Genomic DNA, 19,452 nt, shown 5'->3' with positions numbered 1-19,452 from the left:
TGGCTGTCATGAGTCGCGCTGTGTGGCCGGTCAGCTGACAGACCCGCGTCGTCGTCCCCCCCCCCCACCCCTCACCTCGACATGTTTACCGTCCCCGCGCGCCGCGTCTACCTGCGCTCAGGTGCGTTCAGCGGATGACCTGGAGAACCATGGTGGTGGTGAACTCGGTGCTGAAGCTGCTGCAGCGGCAGACCTACACCTGCCTGTCGCACCGGTATGGACTGTATCTGTGCTTCGGAGGCATCGTGCTCATGATAATTTCCGCCTTCCAGTTCGGAGAAGTGAGTCTGCTTTCGTTCGTCCTGCTGCTCGAACCAGAGTCCGTCCAGAAAAAAAAGCTCCTTTTTTTTTTTTTACAAGTGAGCTCGCTCGTCAGGCGCCAGTCGGCTCCGGAGAACTTCCGCCACCGCTTTTAATGATTATATGTTCGGTTCCTGCCAATTCTGGCTCATAAAATACAACAACCTGCACTTTAGTTCCATTTGATAATGAAAATGTGTGACAGATGTTTGTGATTCACTGTCACGTCTTGAGGGAGAGAGGTGAACACTCCTTACACACTTTAAACTTTGCATTAATCTACTTTGCACAAGTTCCAATATATTAATGGCAACGTGTTTCATGAAAAAGTACTGTAAGTTTGCTCATGCACCTTTTTTTCCAAAATAGAATAGAACAGAAATACTTTATCTACAGAGTAAATACAGAAGTTAAAATATAGCAAAATGCAGCATGGATTTTTAATTTGATCTCTTTAACTGCGTCATGTTCATCAGAAGATAGTGTTCGGTATTTACTGTTTGTAATTATTTCCTGTTGGAAAGCTGCTGCTGTGTGAATGTGGATCGGTGTGACTCTGTCCTGCAGGTGATATCTGGGGGAGAAAAAACAAAACAAAACGTGAGAACATATTTTGTCCTTGCAGGTGGTGGTGGAGTGGAGTCGGGACCAATATCATGTGCTGTTCGACTCCTACAGAGACAATGTCGGTGGGAGGTCCTTCCAAAGCAGGTGAGCTGTCATCCTGCCAAAGATTCGCGCCGTCGTCACAAAACAAACAAGAAATACAGGATCCCGTTTACAGCCAGTCCCACTACTATAAAGTCACAAGTAAGACTTGCTGGGGTTCAGCGGAAACACAAATCATATGCAACCAGGCCTGTACTTGTACTTCTCACCTGTAATGTGGCTTATCCTGCACACCAACAGTGAAAATCTCAGCATCTTCACCTCCAGTCAACGCTAAAATGTGATCATTTATCACTGTGTCATGTTGCGTTGTAATAAAGTACCAGCTCTAACATGAACCCTCACAGATTAATATGTATTCTTTGATATAGAAACATAATGGGTTTTTTTTCTGGCTGTGAAGCAAGACAACTTCATCTTCAATTTTTCAGACTAGAAAGCAGCTGATTTCTGCCAAACAAGATCAGGCAGAGAAAAGTGTTTAACTTTATTATGCAAGAGTATTAAATTGCAGTTAAACAACCACGCAAAAAAAAAAATCGCAAATTAGGCTCACAAATAACCTCGAAATGTAAAAACTGCAGCCATGCATGAAGAGAAAGGAGCCCGGAGACGCGTTGGGAGACAGAATGAGGGCGACGGCTCAGCAGCGGTCTTGAGCCACGGTGTTTGTGTCCCCCGTCCCTCCCCAGGCTCTGTCTGCCCATGCCCATCGACGTGGTTTACACGTGGGTGAACGGCACCGACGTGGCCCTGCTGAAGGAGCTGAAGGCCGTCAGGGACCAGCTGGAGGAGGAGCAGAGGGCCCTGAGGTAGCCGTGAGTCTGCTGGCGGAGCGTTAACACACTGCCTGCCCCCCCCCCCCCCCCACGTGCAGCTCCCACCTTTTGGCTTTACGTCACCTGGAATGACTTGCTTCCTGTTGCTTTTTAGGGAACGCTTGGGGAGAAATGCAAACGAGACAACGGAAGTTCCAAAGGAGAGGTGAGTTTCATTTTCCCATAGACCCCCCCCCCCCCCCCCCCCCCCCCTCTTGTGTCTGAGGTTGTTCCGTCTCTTCTTGCGTCTGAAGCGTGAAGCCGGAGTGCCTGCTGTCTCACTGCATCGTGGCGCCCATGCTGGCGCTGGACCCCGCGCTGCCGCCCAACGTCACGCTGAAGGAGCTGCCGTCGCTCTCCCCCCTCCTTCTCCAGCGCCAAAGAGCTGCTGCTCCTCAACAAAGCCGTCCCTCCGCCCAGCCCCGTCTCCGTGCTCGTCTTCCACTCGCAGGCCGAAGGTAAAGACGACGGGGACGCACTCCAGATCAGCGGAAGAATCTCCACGTGTGACCACGTTTCCAAAATACGGATTGAAATGCAAAATAATCTCATTTAGTTTAATTTACATGCATTTTTTGGGGGGAAAAAATGTTCATTAGTTCCACTAATCTTTCCCACTACATTTTTTTTTCTAATTATAGAGATAATTTATATTAACTGTTAAGATATCTGTTATGTTTTTAGACTACTGGATTTTTGTTTGTTCAGTATTTTATTTATTCCAGTAATGATGATGATGATGACGGTGGAGAAAAAAAAAATCTGCTAACAGCAGCATAAACATTCAATACAGGCGAAGTCCGAGCAGCAGTTTAATCTCCAAATAGGAACGCTGAGACGTGGAAATGTAATTAGTCATAAGAAAAATGGTGAATTTCTAATCTAAATGGGACTTACTGAGGCGTGCCAAGTGACCAGCATTCATTTACTGCGGCAGTATTAATCAGAAAGGTTTATTCACTCTTGACGTTGTTGGAAACCTTCTGGTGTCTCTGTTTGATCAGCGTCTGGAAGATTAAACTCCACTCCTCCATCAGCATGTTTTCTTTGCTGGAAGGCGTCGCTCCTGTTGGGAAATGTCCGAGAACTACTTTGTGACAGAACTCAGGCTTATCAGCAATTTAAAAGTTTCACCTTCAATCCAACATTTTACTGAAATGCCGTCATTACACTCGGAGACTGAAGCTAATAAGTATTTTCTTAAAAACACTTTTTCAAAAATCTGTGATCATGTGAGAGTTTCTCACCAGGATTTGTTTTTGAGCTGTTTCTGTTTCTATCTTCATTCTAACACGTTCCAGCTGATCAAGCCTACACCGACCTGTCCAAACAAGTCCACACATTCTCCGTGACCAGATGTTACCTGGTGAGTTTATATTTGCTATTATATAAATTCAATAAGGCTAATAATGCAATATTAATAGTCCCTATATTATTAAAGTAGCATTTAAAATTATTTTATAGAAAATGTATTAACTGCAGCCGATAATATAGTAATAGATAAGTATATTTATCTGGTTTCTCATGTTTATATGGTTCTTTATTCTATATATTTTTTAAGTGTACCTGTGTACAAGTGCTTTCTTTCAGATCTGTTGGTTTTTTTTCTTGAGTGCTGTATGAATAATGTTGAGTTGACCTAAGAGACAAAAATGCAGAACAACAAAACAAGCCGCTGTCGGAGGGAAAGCTGATTGACTCACTGCAGTTTGGGAGTCGAGTCGGAGTGCACAGATCACAAACTCACACTTCTACCATCAGAGGGAGAAAGAGAAAGGAGAGCGAGAGAAAATGTTAGTTATATATGAAGTTGAGACTGAGAAATAAAAAAAAAAAACCTCATGAAAGAATGTGTCCCACTCAGCAGTTTAACTATAAGAAGCAGTCCACGATAGTTGTGTCGTATTGTCGATTATGAACATAGAAAGGACAGAAATGAACACAGACGTGGTTTCGCCCTGAGATTCTCGTCCGTCTCTTTGCAGACGACGGACAAAGAGGCGCCGGGGCTGATCCGCATGCACTCGCTGGCGTATCTGAGCGGCTTCCCGGCCTCCTACAAGGAGACGGAGCAGCTGCGAGTCAAACTTCCTTCAGTCGTAACCAGCAAGATCAAACAGGTACGAGTTTTTATTCCAACATCATCCCGCAGCACTGACATTCTCTCAATACAGAAGAAAACAAAGTGACATTGGACGGGAAATCCTCCCTGGAACTGATTTTTCGAGCCACTGCTCATGTGATTTTTCACGTGTCCTTATCAGAACCATCATTTCTTGACTATTTGTTAAAAAAAAACAAAGACAGAAGCTTCCAGAAAACAGATATATATTGGTATATCTATAATGTTATCAAATTGGCCTCCTGACTTCCTCAGTACGACAAACCGCCGATCACACATTTGTCACATGATCTTCTTCTCGGTATCTTAAGAAACTTGAAGTAAAACTGGAAGAATGAGACCAATCGACCTCAAACCCATGTCTTTACTGTGAGAGGAAACACACACACACACACACACACACACACACACACACACACACACACACACACACACACACACACACACACACACACACACACACACACACGCACACACACAGGGGAGAACATGCGTCTCCACTGCTCCACAACTTGATACGTGCAAAAGAAGACTCTGAGAAAATAATGATATTCAGCCTGTATTTAGTTGATCATGCATTATCTTCTTCTTAAAGAATTGCATTACATCAAACCAGGATGTAAAGACATTCAATGTATTTCTTGAGAGGGAAAAAAAAAACGGATCAAAAGAAAAAACTCTAGAAACCTGCGGCAGTTTCCTGAAAAAGAGGAATGTGTCGATTTTTTTATGGCCAGCAGGGGGCAGAGTTTCACTTTTTTTTTTTTTTTAAAGCTCTGTGGTGACTGTTCAAAGTAGATTCAGGAATGCGGTGACGTTTCCTGAAGATATTGTGGTGATGGCGGTTTGGATATTCTTGTATAGTTTAATAACTGCAACAAAAACGACAAAACAAATCTAGATTTGATTATAAGATTGTCTTGACTTCCTTATCGAGGCGAAGTTCTGCTATAAATGTCCTCTTTCTCTTGAAATGAGGGGCGTCTTTGTACCCCTGCTGCTTGTGCGTGTAATAATTTTCTCTTCTCAGAGCTCTGCTTTATATTCTGAGCAGCAGGAATTCCACTAACCAGCGTCAGATTACTCTAATAATCAAAGTAAATAAAAAGGGGCACGGAGCGTTGTGACCCCGGGTCGACTGTCCTTCCCTTCGTCCCGCCGCCGTCGCTGGGGACGGTTAGTGGGTGATGTTAGGTAATGGCTTTCATAAGTGTTTTGTTTTGTGTCCTTCATTGAATCAGCAGGGGATCTGGAGTTATAAGATAAACAAAGATGAAGTATTGAGGGGAAAAAGACATTTTAAAGATATAATGAATAAGTGGGTAGATAGGCACCGGTACAAACGATTAATAAATACAATTAATTACAAAAATGAGATGATTTCCTCCTGAAATTAGATAAACAGAAACAAGTACATGCAAAAAAATAAAAGTATATAATTTGCAGAGGTTTGATAAAAGAACTAAGAACAGGTTGTAGAAATGCATGAAAATGAATAGATTTGGAAATATAAATGACAAAAATGACACACATTTTACTTTCTTGCACTCTCTTTATTGACACTTTTGTTTTCTCACTCTCAAAATGTCTCATGGAATTTTTCCTTCCCAATTTGAAACGACCCAAAAATCTATGAAACTGAATTGCAACTTGCTCGCACACATTATTACGACCAAAATATCCATTATGTAATGGCATCGTATGCAGTAGTCAGAAATGCGCAGCTGCCCTGTGTGACTGTGAAGCTCGTGTAAATCTCCGCGCCGTCACTGGATCGCTGTATATGTGCATATGTAGGTTAGCGGTCTTTAACCCACATATCCTCCACCCAGTTGTCCCGCCGTTCCCCCACCGCGTTCGTCTCCAGGTCGGCCGCGGCGGGATAATAACCAGGCGGTATTTGGCCGGTAACCTTAGCTGGCCGTGCCGGGTGGGGGGTGGGGGGGGGGGGGGGTTTAACATTAGAGCAACTGTTTGGAGTGGCTCGGCGCCATCCGGCACGCTTTAAAGGTCACGGGGATTTTTACCGACCTTTCTCGGCCCTCGGTCCACGCACCGCCACGTCTCCGGACTTTACCTGTCAGGAGCCCAGTTCTTTTTCTTTTTTCTTTTTTTTTTTTTTAAATTAAAAAAAAAAGAAAGACATTTTTGAATACATTACAGTCATTCCAATGTGCTTTTATAGAGAAAATAGAAAAGCCCAACATATCCACATGAGCAAGCAGGTGTGTTTGCGACTGTAGAAAGGAAAAACTCCCCCAACAGGGAGAAACTTTGTAGAAACCAGAGTCAGAGGTGGAGGAATTCTGAGGACCGGTTGGGGTGAAAGGATGGAGGAGAGGAGAGGAAAGACAGAGAGAGACTTGGTGGGGAGATAAATACAATACCCTTGTTAGTGCTACATAAATTTTTTTTCTACTTTTTAACAATACAGTAATCACAGTAATATTTTCCAACTGCCATGAGATTAAACCAGCCTGAGCAACAACAGAGCAAAAACCGAAATAATCACAACAATGATAACAAAAGCAAAAATAAAAGGACATAAAACAAAGAGAAAAACAGAACGAAACAAAAAAAACTAAATAAAAACAAAAACAGGAAGAAAAAAAACCCAACAACAACAAAAACAGCAAACAACAACTTGATTTTGATCATTAACAGAACAATCTCGTCAATGAGGAGTGGAAGTGTGTGTGTGGTTTGTCCTCTGGATGTGAATGGAACCGTTGTGGGGGCCGGATCCCAGTTCTCATGTTTGAGATGTGGCTTGGCGGTGCGCTGATCCTTGGTCATGTTGGGCGTGAGTCCAGGAAAAGTGTGTTTGTTTGGCGCGTGGAGCTGGAAGGACTCTGGGTCCGCGGGCCGCCGCACACATGCCCGGTTTGGACTTCACGGTGTTTTCCCGGTGAGACTGGGCCGCTTCCCTGAAAGAGGGATGATGTGCATAGTGCCGAGGGAGAGGCAGGGCCGGTATTTATAGCCGGAGTTGGAGGGAGCGCCATGGCGATGACAGCCAGACGTCCAGTCCGGCCGATTGTGTTTTTCATCCACATGGGGTCTCGTCTGCACCGTGGAGTGGAATCTCGCCGTTCTGTTTTCTGCAAGTCAAATACGCAGCGAGTGGAACTATGACTGGCACCATTAGGTGAAAACAGTTTGAGATGATATTTCCAGTTTCTGCCACTGATGGAGAACGCACAATCCATAAACGCTGATAAGCAAGTCAAGCAAGTGTCTGCGGTCTCGTTGTACCGGTTTCTGTTTGGATAATGAAATGAGCCATGAAAGCACTTGTCAACACACGGTCACTATCAGTTTCAGTATCATTCAAGCCGGAATCTAGTGGGGGGGGGGGGGGTCTGCAGTAATAATTAAGACAAAGCCCCAGATTAATCAGTTTGAACTTGTTGAACCTGAAGTTTTAAGATTATTATTAATGATCTGGAATAGCTGTGACATGTGTGTGTGTCATCTTGAAAAGCTGCAACAGTCTTGTGCTAAAACACATCGATTAAAAGGGTTAAATGCTTCTTTACACTTCTCAACAACTGGTGAAGCCGTCGCCGCACAGTCTTGCCCCAAACATGCCTCCGGTGCCCACTTGAACACTGTTGTTGTTCACCAGTACCTCCAGCAGGGGGCAGTGCAGGTTGTTGATTTCCTGTAGGACAATATTTTTAATCCAAGCATCCATTAAACACGTTTCAAAAATGGCTAAAAACAAGTATTTGTGTCCCTGGTAGTATTTGAAATTGGGTCTTGTCGTGTTTGAAGTTGTTTGAAGCTGAACTTATGGAAGCTTTCTGTCTTGGTCCTTCACTTACCATTAACCATCTTTATGACGGGAGAATTTGTCATTTAGTTATCATTTTATTTATTTATTTGTTCATGTTATTTCATGCCATTTCACAATATATATATATATAATAATTTGTCATTCATACATGAACAAAAGGGAACAGAGAGAAGATTAATCTTGTGTTATCTGTTCCTATTAGCACTTTTCAACAAATCAAATCAATTCGATTCACCATCGTTCCCCCCGACTCCTCACCACGTCACACAACATAACAAAAAACAGCCTTTTGTCTCACAGTTCAACAGTTTACAGTCAATTCTTTTTTATTTCTTTTTTTCAATTCTTTTCATAGTCTCTCAAAATTTTCTGTTTGTACATTTTCTTAAATTTGTAAACATTTAAACAACATTTAAATTCCACACTTAAAGAGTTCCACAGTTTTACTCCATAAACAGATGGACATTTCTGTTTCAACGACGTTCCGTGCAAGCGTGTTCTGAAAATGATGATTTTTTGTTTTGCTTTCCACATAATAATCAAAATGTTTAAGTCGACAAGGTCCTTAACTTTAAGAAGTTTATTTTCAATAAATAAAAGGATTGGTGTGTTCTCTATAAGCTTTCTTACTGATGATTCTAATTGCTCTTTTTTTGCAACAGGACTAAGGGCTTAGTGGTGCTGGTTGAAGTATTACCCCAGACTTCAGCACAATAACTGAAATATGGGAGAATCATTGAGGAATAAAGCAGATTCAACAGCCTGCAATCAGACAAATCTCTAACTTTATATAAATCAGAATCAGAAGAAACTGCTTGGATTCTGTGCTGGTGAGCATTTCAAAGAAAAACCCTCCACCCTGCCCTCGTTGAAGCCTACTGTGTATTGAAAGTGACAGGAATACATCTGTAACTGGGTGTTAGCGTCGCACTCATCACTCCCACGTTCGACATGGCGACTGAAAACCCACCTCTGTTGGGCCGTCTAGATTTCAGGGTGATTTCTCCTCCCAGCAGGAGGTGCAAGCGTGGCGTCTCGCTCCACCTGCCGACGGAGATCTCTCACCGTCGTGTCGGCTCGCTGTTTTTCCACACTAATTGCATTTCCGTTAGGGAGCCGCGGAGACACGCACACCTCAGTGATTACGGTTTCTGGAGTGTTGAGAGCGCCGTCCACCCGGGACGTGTTAATACTGCCGCCAAGGATAACTGCAGCTTCTGGACATCGACGGTGTTTACTTATGCGGCGTTCATTTTCAACCGCGTTCGCTCAAAGTGCAGACAGCTGGTGCTGGTGTCTCCTGCTCCGTCACTTCACGGCGGCTTTTTCTCACCCCCCCCCCCCCCCCCCACGTTTGACTGAAAGAAGAGACTTTTCAACGCTCCATGAAATAAAACCGTTTTCTTTGATTGAATACTTTCACAAGTAATGATGCAACTCCTTCTTCAGTCAACCAGAGGTTAGTGAAATAGTTACAAAGCTGTGTGTGTGTGTGTGTGTGTGTGTGTGTGTGTGTGTGTGTGTGTGTGTGTGTGTGTGTGTGTGTGTGTGTGTGTGTGTGTGTGTGTGTGTGTGTGTGTGTGTGTGTGTGTGTGTGTGTGTGTGTGTGTGTGTGTGTGTGTGTGTCTCTCTCTCTCCTCACATAAATAAAACACACCCTCCCACCCTGCTCTCATAACTGGCCCAGGATCAGACGCAGCTCTGCCTCCATGTCGCCGCTTTTAGAGGCTGATATCACACAATCTCCTCAACTCTCACCTCTTCACGAACACAGTTTGTTTTGACTCTGTCAGCTGGCACATGACGCCACGTGGGCATAGGAGCTTCAATTTCACCCTTATAACACGAAGGTCAAAGGTCACAAAAGCACAGCTTTCACCTTGGAATATGATCTAATTTAAACCCAATTTTTCTGAAATCCCGCTGTCAGGACGTTTAAAATTCAGCCTAAATAAACGACGTTCTCCACAGCAGTTTATTTAAAAAAGATGACATTTTAATAAAGTCTTTGCAGACGCCTCCAGTGAATGCTGCTCTGTCTCTCCTCTCAGTTTGAGTTGTACTCGGAGGCCAGCATCGCGCTGCTCCACCTGAACGGCCCGCAGGACTTCACCGACCTGACCCAGCAGGCCAAGAAGAACCTGACGCTGGACGGGAACGAGCTCAGCATCAGCCCAGGCTACCTGTTCTGGGACCTGACCGCCATCTCACAGGTGCTCGCCAACTACTGTTTAATTTTAATATTGTCTGTACGTCGACACTAAAGAACATAATATATAGAATTGATTTTCTACACCAAAAACCTCTCGTAGGGTAGTTGTTTTTAGCCCGTATCTAATATTTCATGATTAGATATGAGGTGTTGACGTTCACCCGGCGCCCGTTGATGTCCTCAGTCCAAACAGGACGAAGACGTGTCCGCCAGCCGCTTCGAGGACAACGAGGAGCTCCGCTACTCGCTGCGCTCGGTGGAGAAGCACGCCCCCTGGGTGCGGCACATCTTCATCGTCACCAACGGGCAGATTCCCTCCTGGCTCAACCTGGACAACCCCAGAGTGTCTGTGGTCACACATCAGGTAAAAACCCTCCGCCTCCCACCAGCGCCGCTCTGAACCCATCCGATTCAGAGGCGTGGCCTGTTTTTTTTTACCACCCGACTGTCCTGAACGTGTGACCTTCAGTGAGCTTGCAAAAACCACGATGTGCCATTTCAACATTTTTGTTTGTATGGATACATTTTTAAAAGTTGATGTGTCGTCAAATGAGAAATTTGAGATGCCTTGATTTCGGTTAAATGTGTATAAATGTTCCTGTTTGCTCCTGGATTGTGGAACGACCTTCCTTTGTCGCTGCGTGTAGCCGACTCTGTTGATTCTTTTAAGAAGCAGCTGAAAACACGACTGTTCAGACAAGCTTTTAGTTGACATGGCTGTGATTATTCCGTCCGCACTATTTTATGGTTTTTAATGCCTCTGTGAAGCACCTTGTGATTTTATCTGTGAAAGGTGCTCTATAAATAAAGTTTCTTCTTCTTTTGACTTGCAGGATATCTTCTCCAATCACAGCCACCTTCCCACCTTCAGCTCTCCAGCGATAGAGACCCACATCCATCGCATCCCGGGGCTCTCGCAGAAGTTCATTTACCTCAACGACGACGTCATGTTCGGCAAAGACGTGTGGCCCGACGACTTCTACAGCCACTCCAAAGGACAGAAGGTGTGAACGCAACCGTGAGAAGTGCTGGGGGGAAAAAAGGTCAGAAGCCTGACCTGCAGTCTGAAGCTATATTTTCTACCGCCCCCCCGCAGGTGTATCTCACCTGGCCCGTACCAAACTGTGCAGAAGGCTGCCCGGGGTCCTGGATCAAAGACGGCTACTGTGACAAAGCCTGCAACAACTCGGCGTGTGACTGGGACGGAGGAGACTGCCTGGGTAAATCTCAACGCCCACCTCGACACGCTTCCCGTGATCCGCGTGTTAATCCCGGCGTCTTGACAGGTGCGGCGGGGAACAGCCGCTTCCCCGCGGGGGTCGGCGGCGGCGGCGGCGGGCCCGGCGGAGTGGGAGGGCAGGTGTGGCAGTTCGCGGGAGGCCCCGGAGGATTCGGGGGGACGTCGTACTGCAACCAGGGCTGCGCCAACTCCTGGCTGGCCGACAAGTTTTGCGACCAGGCGTGCAACGTGCTCGCCTGCGGCTTCGACGTGGGCGACTGTGGACAAGGTGGGTTTCGAGTAAATACACGTGAAGATTGTAGGTTTTTTTTTTTTTAACCACTATAAAAACTAGTACAGGTAATAAACACATCTGAGGATCACTGGCAACAAATCTAATGGCATGAAAGTAAAGAAAGTAATTTATTGCTTTGAATGGTTATTGTAAGTGCTACAGTGCTACATAATTCAACGTTGTTAACACTGTTACACATCTGTTCTCGAAACATGAATGTAAGCATGAAGTGTGTATGAATCCATACCTGCAAAGAAATTGTAGACGAATGATTCAGATCATTCTCTACCAGGTTTTCTGTTTTCTACCAGGTTAAATAAAGGTTGAAAGGAGGATAAAATTCACTTAAAGCACGGAAGAGTTGCAATTGTGGCAGTTGAATCCCAGAATGCACGTTTGTCCTTCACAGCGCACTTCGGCGAGCTGCACCAAGTCCCTCTGCTGAGGAACCAGAGCCGCTACACCCTCCCCGTGGGTGAAGTCAGGCCCTACTTCACGTTCTCCAAACTGGGCCGCAGGATCTCCGAGGCCCACGTCAGCGACAGCGCCGTGGTCCGCCACACCTCCGTCGCCAACAAGTGGAAGACCATCCACTTGCTCCTCCACCCGGGCCACAACTCCACCCAGATCCACTACAACCTCACCCTCCAGGGCCTCCAGGGGGAGGATGACTCCGAGTTCCTCGTGAGCTTCAGCGTGGTGGTCGACACCCGCGAGGCGCCTCAAGCCAACGTGTCGCAGCCCGCGAGCAAAGACGCGGGAAAAGAGCCGAAACTGCCCCCGACTCCGGAGCCGGCGTTCCCGTTCTCCGACGTTCCCGACGAGACAAACGTGGGCCGAAAATCCAGAGGAGGCAGCCCGACGAGGCTCGGGCCGTCGTTCTCGGCGTTCCGCCGTTGAACGTGTCGACTTTACCCGCCGCCGTTCGCAACGAGCTGCAGAAGCTGGAGGAGAAGCTGCTGATCGGCGACATCACCATGAAGGGGTACAACCTGACGAAGGCCGAACTCCTGGAACCTTACAGGGATCCGGCCCGACAAGGAACTGATGGAAACCCGGCGGCGGGGCGAGAGGAGGGAAAGCCGCACGGAACGGACCTCCTCCAGAATAACGAAACCTCGAGGGAGAAACGCGCGACTCCTCTGGTCTCGGTTCGCATCGACGACAAACAGGCGAAAGCTGCGGCGGGGCGGCCGATGGCGTCCAAACTCCTGAGCAGCATCGCCCACAAAAAAGCCCCGGAGAGTCGGGCGGAGCAGGCGGAGCAGGCGGACGCTCCACCGGTGGGAAGGAAGCTGCAGCATTTCGTGTCGGCGGACCGAGGCTTCCTGCCGTGGGAGAGGAGGAAGTTCTTCCAACGTCTGCTCGAGGTGGGAAACTCTCACTTTATAGTCCACGTCCAGTAGCTTTAACGTGTATTTGTTGTTACCATGTAGGGACTGTGAGATTGTTGATTACAGATGTCAATAATAGTATCAATTCTGTTCTATTATGCTCCATTTCTATTTCTGTTTCACTCTGTTGACCGGGCTCAAACTCACTGTTGTTGCTCGGAAGAAACGTGCAGAAATTGCCTCTTGTGCGTCTCCGCAGGAAGAGGAGCGTCTCCAGCGGGAGCTCTCGTACGAGGCCGACGGCGCGGCGGCGGCCCGGAAGCTGCGGGACACGTTCGCCGACTCGCTGCGCTACGTCAACAAGCTGCTCAACAGCCAGTTCGGCTTCACGTCGCGCAAAGTCCCCGCGCACATGCCGCACATGATCGACCGCCTCATCATGCAGGAGCTGCAGGACACGTGAGGCGACCGCACGGCTGCACCTTTACAGTCTAGTCACAGGAAGAAAACAAAAAAAAAACCACATCAGTATAATATTTCTGTTAATTGAAAAACGTATTTTAGTAACCATAGTTCTTGCAGATTGAACAATTTCACAATGGAGTGCTGTGGTAGTGTTCACAGTGGTCAATGTCAGTCTATTGTGTGTAAAGCTGATATATGAGCAATCGGCTAAAATACATTAATTTTCCAGACGACACTGACAGCGAGCAGTTACAGGATCGTCTTGGATCAGTGATCCTTCAAAACACCAAACCTGTCACACTTGTTTACATGTGACTTGTTTAATTCTCCAAACTTGTTCTCACTTGTCAAAGTGCAACTATAACAGATTCGACGTGGCTCCCGCAGCCATTTGTTCAACCAGAGACTCTTTCTTCTCCTCAGATTCCCGGACGAGTTCGACAAGACGTCCGGCCACCGCGTCCGCCACTCCGAGGACATGCAGTTCGCCTTCTCCTACTTCTACTTCCTCATGAGCGCTCAGCAGCAGCTCAACGTCTCCGACGTCTTCGACGAGGTGGACACCGACCACTCGGGCGTTCTGTCGGACCGCGAGATTCGAACCCTGGCCACCAGGATCCACGAGCTTCCCCTCAGCCTGCAGGTCTCCTCCACTGTCCTCCAACAGTGTGTGTGTGTGTGTGTGTGGGAGATTCTTAATGTAAAGTGTGTGGTTTTTCTTATTCGCGTTGCTTCCAGGACCTGACGAGTTTGGAGCAGTTGCTCATAAACTGCTCGAAGACGCTCCCGACCAACCTGACCCTGCTCCACCTCGTCAGCCCCACCCAGGAGGCGTACTACGACCCCAGCATGGTGAGTCTGAACAAACGGCCGCCGTCTGTTCGTGGACTGGATGTTGACAGTTCGGTTTCCGCAGCCCCCCGTCACCAAGGGCCTCGTCCTCCACTGCAAGCCCATCACCGAGCGCATCCTCAAGGCCTTCAAGGACCAGAACAAATACAAGTGAGCGCTTCCGTTTCGGATCTGACGGGCTCGTCTCTGCCGACGCTCCGAAAAGCTGACTCGGCTCTTTTTACCCGGCAGGTTTGAGATCATGGGCGAGGAGGAGATCGCGTTCAAGATGGTGCGCACCAACGTGTCCCATGTCGTCGGCCAGTTGGACGACATCAGGAAAAATCCCAGGTAAAGAAAGCTTCAGTTACTTTCAAAATAATGGCTTTTAAATAGTTTATTTTTTTTGTTTTTCTTCCCCCGCCGCCTTAATTTGGTGTCATGAACTTGACAGAGTCGGTCTTTTATTTCCGTCTGAAAGGAAGTTCATCTGTCTGAACGACAACATCGACCACAGCCACAAGGACGCGGCGACGTGAAAGCCGTGCTGAGGGATTTCTACGAGTCCATGTTCCCGCTGCCGTCCCAGTTGGAGCTGCCCAGAGAGTATCGCAACAGGTTCCTGCACATGGAGGAGCTGCAGGAGTGGTACGGTTGCAGCGCCATATTGCGTCTTCAGTCTGCAAAAAAAAGTTTGAATCGACACGAAAGAGTTTCTGCTTCGTTGTAATGTTGCGTCGAGCTTCGTTACAGATTTATTATCGTCGTCCCGCCTGGGGACACGAGGCTGCCAGGGTGAAGTGTTGGGAATCCCCCCTGGAGAGTTGGAGGGATCTTGTGTCAATACCCCCCCCACCCCCCTACCAGGGGGGGTTTCCCACCTTACAGAGACTTTAAAATGAGGTCGAGCTGCTTCCAATCAGCCTCTCGTTCAAAGATAGTTTGAAGACGACGGCCTCGTCCTTTGCACCTCTTTTCCTGTGTGAAGGGGCAAAGCAGTGGGCAGATGGTGTACACCCCCCCCCCCCCCCCCCCCGCATACTGGATCAGATTAGAAAGCTTTATTTTGGTTGTTTGTTATCTGACGAAGACACCAGGGCCTCAGCGCAGAGTTGATAAGCATTAACTCCAACTTATAAATAACGTGAGGACCAATATAAACTCGGCGCACAACCAACAAATCAACAAATAGAGCTGTAAACATAGTTTGGGTTATTCTATTGAAACGTACAGTTCTTATACTGAGGTGGAGTGTCTTTACACTGGTGGTCATATTGGAATGAAAATAGCAAATAAATCGATAAACTAATAGAAAAAATAGACACTAAATGAATGTGGAATCACAGGAATTAATACATTCTCAGATGGATTAATTAACTTACGCAGACGAGATTAATGAATATATGAATGAGTGAACAAACGACTGAAATGTAACGTTAACTTACGAGAAAAATACAAAATGATTGAATGCATATCTAAGAAGGTGAATCAAATGAATGAGATTATTATTATTATTATTGTTATTATGTGTTGTTGTCTTCTCTTTCCGGGGGGCAGCAGGCTGCTCGCGTCCCTCTTCTCACGTAACACCACTGTTATTTCATTGTGAAGCGCGACGCAGCGTTTGACGTGTCCTCCCGTCCTCTTGGGCGTCTCACCGTAGCGTGTCGTCCTCCAGGCGGCTGTACCGGGACAAGCTGAAGTTCTGGACCCACTGCGTCCTCGTGACGCTCGTCGTGTTCACCGTCATGTCCTTCTTCGCCGAGCAGGTCGGTTTGTTTACACACACACACACACACACACACACACACTCATACACACACTCTTCTCTCTATTTCCATGATTCAGGCCGGAACTATGATTCAGGCCTCTGTTACCCGTCTCGTGTGTCGCGGCGGCTCGGCGAGCTGAGCCAGGCCCCCGACTTCACAGAAATCAAAGACCCCCCCCCTAGCAGCGCTCTGCCTTTCTTGACGCCGTGTATTCACTTTGACCTTCTTTGTTGCCAGATAATTAGATATTCCCGCTGGAGGAGCTTCCAGAGATCACGCCAAAGAAATGTAAAGTGACAGAAAGGTGTGTTTCTCTCCTTTCCTCCCAGTTTGGTGGTGGTAGCAGGTGAACACACGTCAGGACGGGTCTTAACGACTAACTGACCCCAGGATGAGCTTTGAGCTGCACCCAAACCCCCCCACCCCCCCCCAACCCCTAATCCCAGGGTTTCCAGTTTCTCCTCAGACAAGCTACAGAAAGGTCAATAGTTGCAGTGACCTGAGGAGAATCCCCCCCCCCCCCCAGCTGTCTGTGCAGGTGTCACTGCAGGTGTCTTTCTGACACCAGATGAGCCGGGCGCTCTTATCTGTGCTCATCTTCACTTTCTAGGGTTACAGATGTCTGCGAAGGCTTTTTAAGATCTATTTATTCGTCTTACAAGGTAGTTGGTGTGTAGCAACACAAAAACTCTCTTTCATGACTTTCCAGTGCCTTAAATGTGGTGCAGCAGGAATGTAGATCTCACCAGAGAGCGGACGTGACCTGAGCCCTCGGTGCTACACTGAGACGAATTCACCACCAAACACTTTGCTTCTTCCCGCGCGTCACATTTCTTCATCTTGCAGGGGAGTGCTGTGGAGGAAAGACACGGGTGTCGTAGAGGTTTGATGTCTTTCACGTTTGATGTCTTTCTGCATCAGACGATCAGAGATGTTCAAGTGTCCTCGGCTATCTCCTCTCTCGCCAGTTACAAACGTTTGAGAGGCTTCGGTGTCAGTAGTTTGACATTTTGGCATATTTATGAAGGATACTTTGATATTTAGTCTTTTTTTACAAGAGATCTTTAACTGTGTCCACCTCTTTAAGAGGCAAGGGGACTTTTTAAGCTGCTGGGTTTTTGGAGCGTAACCGGAGCACGTACACAAAAAGCACATCAAAATGTGCAGGAGCTTCCAGAATTGTGTGCCGGGATTTGTATAAACTATTAGGCCAATCGTTTCCACAAAAATCACAAAATAACAAAAAAAAAAGAAATCGCCCAGTCAAAGCAGATGGGATTTTGGTGAAAATGGGTGCAGGCACACAAAAAGCAACATGCAGAACATTCTGGAACAGGGTGCTCTGCTGGGTGTAAATGATTCGGCAGATTGATAAATGCAAAAATGTGGAGAAAAAAAAGCAAATGGGATTTAGGTGAAAAACACAAAGCAAATGCACATTGAGCGTAAAAGCTGTGTCAAACTACACTTCTCTTTTTTTTTTGACGCAGCTTTTGCTCTCATGTTGGGACACTGGGTTGTTTGGGCAACAGTTTCTGTGATGTTTTCACGATGAATCCTCCCTCTCTTCCTCCTCCTCCTCCTCCTCTTCCTTCTCTTCCTTCTCTTCACAGCTCGTCCTTTTGAAGCGGAAGCTGTTCCCCAGACGCAGGGCGACCAGGGACGAAAACCCAGAGAGGGTGTGAAAGAGGAAGACGTCCCTCACTTTCTCTTTTCTAAACCTCCTCCTCCTCCTCTTCCTCCTCCTCCTCGTCAGCAGCTCTGAGGCCAGGAGAGGCTCCTCTTGGGGGGGGGGGCATGGAGACTCTTGAGTGGTGTTGCATCATCAGCAGAGATGCAGCAGGGACTGTGGTGAGATGATGATGAGGAGACATTGTTTCAGAAGATGACAGACGGAGCTGTCCAGCCAAAGGAAACCGCAGAAGAAGAGTGAGAGTCGTTGGTCCGACACTCGTCTCACTCCACAAACTCTCCTCTCGTCGTCGATGCTGTGTGCTGTTAAGGCATGAAACTCTTGGTACGAGCAGGACTTGGAGGGAAAAAAACAACAACAACAAAAAACTGCCAGTTTCTTGAATGTTGGTATTTCGCTCCTTTTCTCTCTCTCTATTTTTTTTTTATCATAACAAGTTAAATATCTTTGAATTTGTCGACAAATGGATGAAAAGTTGGAATGAAAGTTAATTCAAGTTAATTCAGGATTATTGAGGCACTAAAAAAAAAAACCCAACAACACTCCTCCGTCCTCCTCCCGTAACTTTGTGTTGTTAAAGCCTGAAACTTTTGGAAACACAAAATGAATCAAATACTGAACCAAGTTCCTAAATTCCTGCAGTTCCCTCCCCTTTTCCGTCGCATCGGTACGACTGTGCATGAAACTCCTGCATCAACGTCCAACTTCCCTCCTTAAAGAACAAATGCACAACGTGCTGGTGCCAACGTCTGAAATATTAGCATGACATGCTTTCTTTCTGTTTTTTTTATAAATGAATATTAATTTAATGTCTTTGACCGTTCGAGTGCACATCAAACTGTTTTAAAGCAATTTGTAGATTCAACAAATTAGCCTCAACCACTACGGCTTTATTTTAAAGCAAATCTTCAATCTTGCAGTTATTGGTTCACTCGAACAGAAGAAACACTCCCTCTATCCTCAGAGGTCAGGACTTAAAATCAGGCTTTGTTGAAAAATACCGAATGACTTTAACGTTAGTATTTTGTGCCGTTGTCAGTTTTTCTCATTTTGTGCTTATGCAGGGGAAATTTTTGTTGATTTCTAAACAAAACATTTGAAAATAGAAGAAGTCGGAATGAAGCAAATGTTCTTTTTCCTTGAGCCGTTTGTTCTTTCACTGCTACAGCTTTATTTAAAACAAATCGAGAAACTCGACATACAGAAGTGGGATAATGTAACTGTTTAATATTTTGTCTGCTGTCTTCAGAGGAACCGTATGTAAGAGGTTTCTGTGGGAGTTCGCCGGCTCGCCGCAGCCGGATCCTTCTTTGTAATTCCACGCTTTGCCACCAGTGGGTACAGTGAGTCGAACTCTTGCATACGGCACCTTTTGAGGAACGTGAAAACTTGAAGTGCCTTCGTTCATTCCCGCCCGTCTGAACGTTTTTTTTTTTTGGGATGTTTTTTATTTTAAACCGTCGCCCTCTGCCCGTCGGCCTCTGATGTAACGGTTTACAGTGAGAATGAATGGGATTAGACGATATTGTGACGATCGTTTTCCACACGGTACAGATGTATGCGATGCTCCAGCTTTCACGGCCGCCCGGATGTGTGTCCCCGTGGGACTCGACGGGCCGGCTGCTGTCTGAAATTCAGACCCCCCCCCCCCCATCGGCATGTTTCTAACTTATTTCGGATTGTATTTTTTTTTTTTTTTGCGACGGGGACTGATGCGTCTGATTGGACAACGCCTGCCATCTGTTTATCAACCTCCTCCGAATGTCAGTTGAGCATTTTTCTGTAATTGAATTGGGGAAAAAAACAAAAACAAAACAGGAAGTTGAAAGTAGAAGTGGATGTCAACGTGATGTGAGTTGGTAGAGATGCTGAGTCACACGTTGGGAAACTGGATTTCCTCAGATTGCGTCAGTTTCAGTCGTC

At 46.5% G+C, this 19,452-nt stretch overlaps 1 protein-coding gene across 1 annotated transcript; it reads left to right on the top strand.

Moving 5' to 3' along the window:
• Positions 1-149: 149 nt before the first annotated feature.
• Positions 150-19,432, top strand: gnptab (N-acetylglucosamine-1-phosphate transferase subunits alpha and beta; the record flags this gene model as incomplete). The annotated part of the gene is given in 24 exon segments (XM_080517877.1): positions 150-281; positions 926-1,011; positions 1,662-1,781; positions 1,903-1,953; positions 2,042-2,143; positions 2,145-2,245; positions 3,089-3,153; positions 3,773-3,907; positions 9,760-9,921; positions 10,105-10,284; positions 10,754-10,924; positions 11,017-11,140; positions 11,207-11,428; positions 11,844-12,259; positions 12,262-12,804; positions 13,028-13,227; positions 13,657-13,876; positions 13,972-14,085; positions 14,150-14,235; positions 14,317-14,415; positions 14,546-14,598; positions 14,601-14,712; positions 15,743-15,833; positions 17,450-19,432. Coding segments are annotated over 24 exon segments (3,657 nt in total). The 3' UTR covers positions 17,522-19,432.
• Positions 19,433-19,452: the final 20 nt, after the last annotated feature.

Source organism: Blennius ocellaris (assembly GCF_963422515.1).
Source record: "Blennius ocellaris genome assembly, chromosome: 22".
Lineage (NCBI taxonomy): Eukaryota > Metazoa > Chordata > Actinopteri > Blenniiformes > Blenniidae > Blennius > Blennius ocellaris.
The sequence above is the reverse complement of the archived record's forward strand: the minus strand, read 5'-3'. Positions and strand labels throughout refer to the sequence as shown.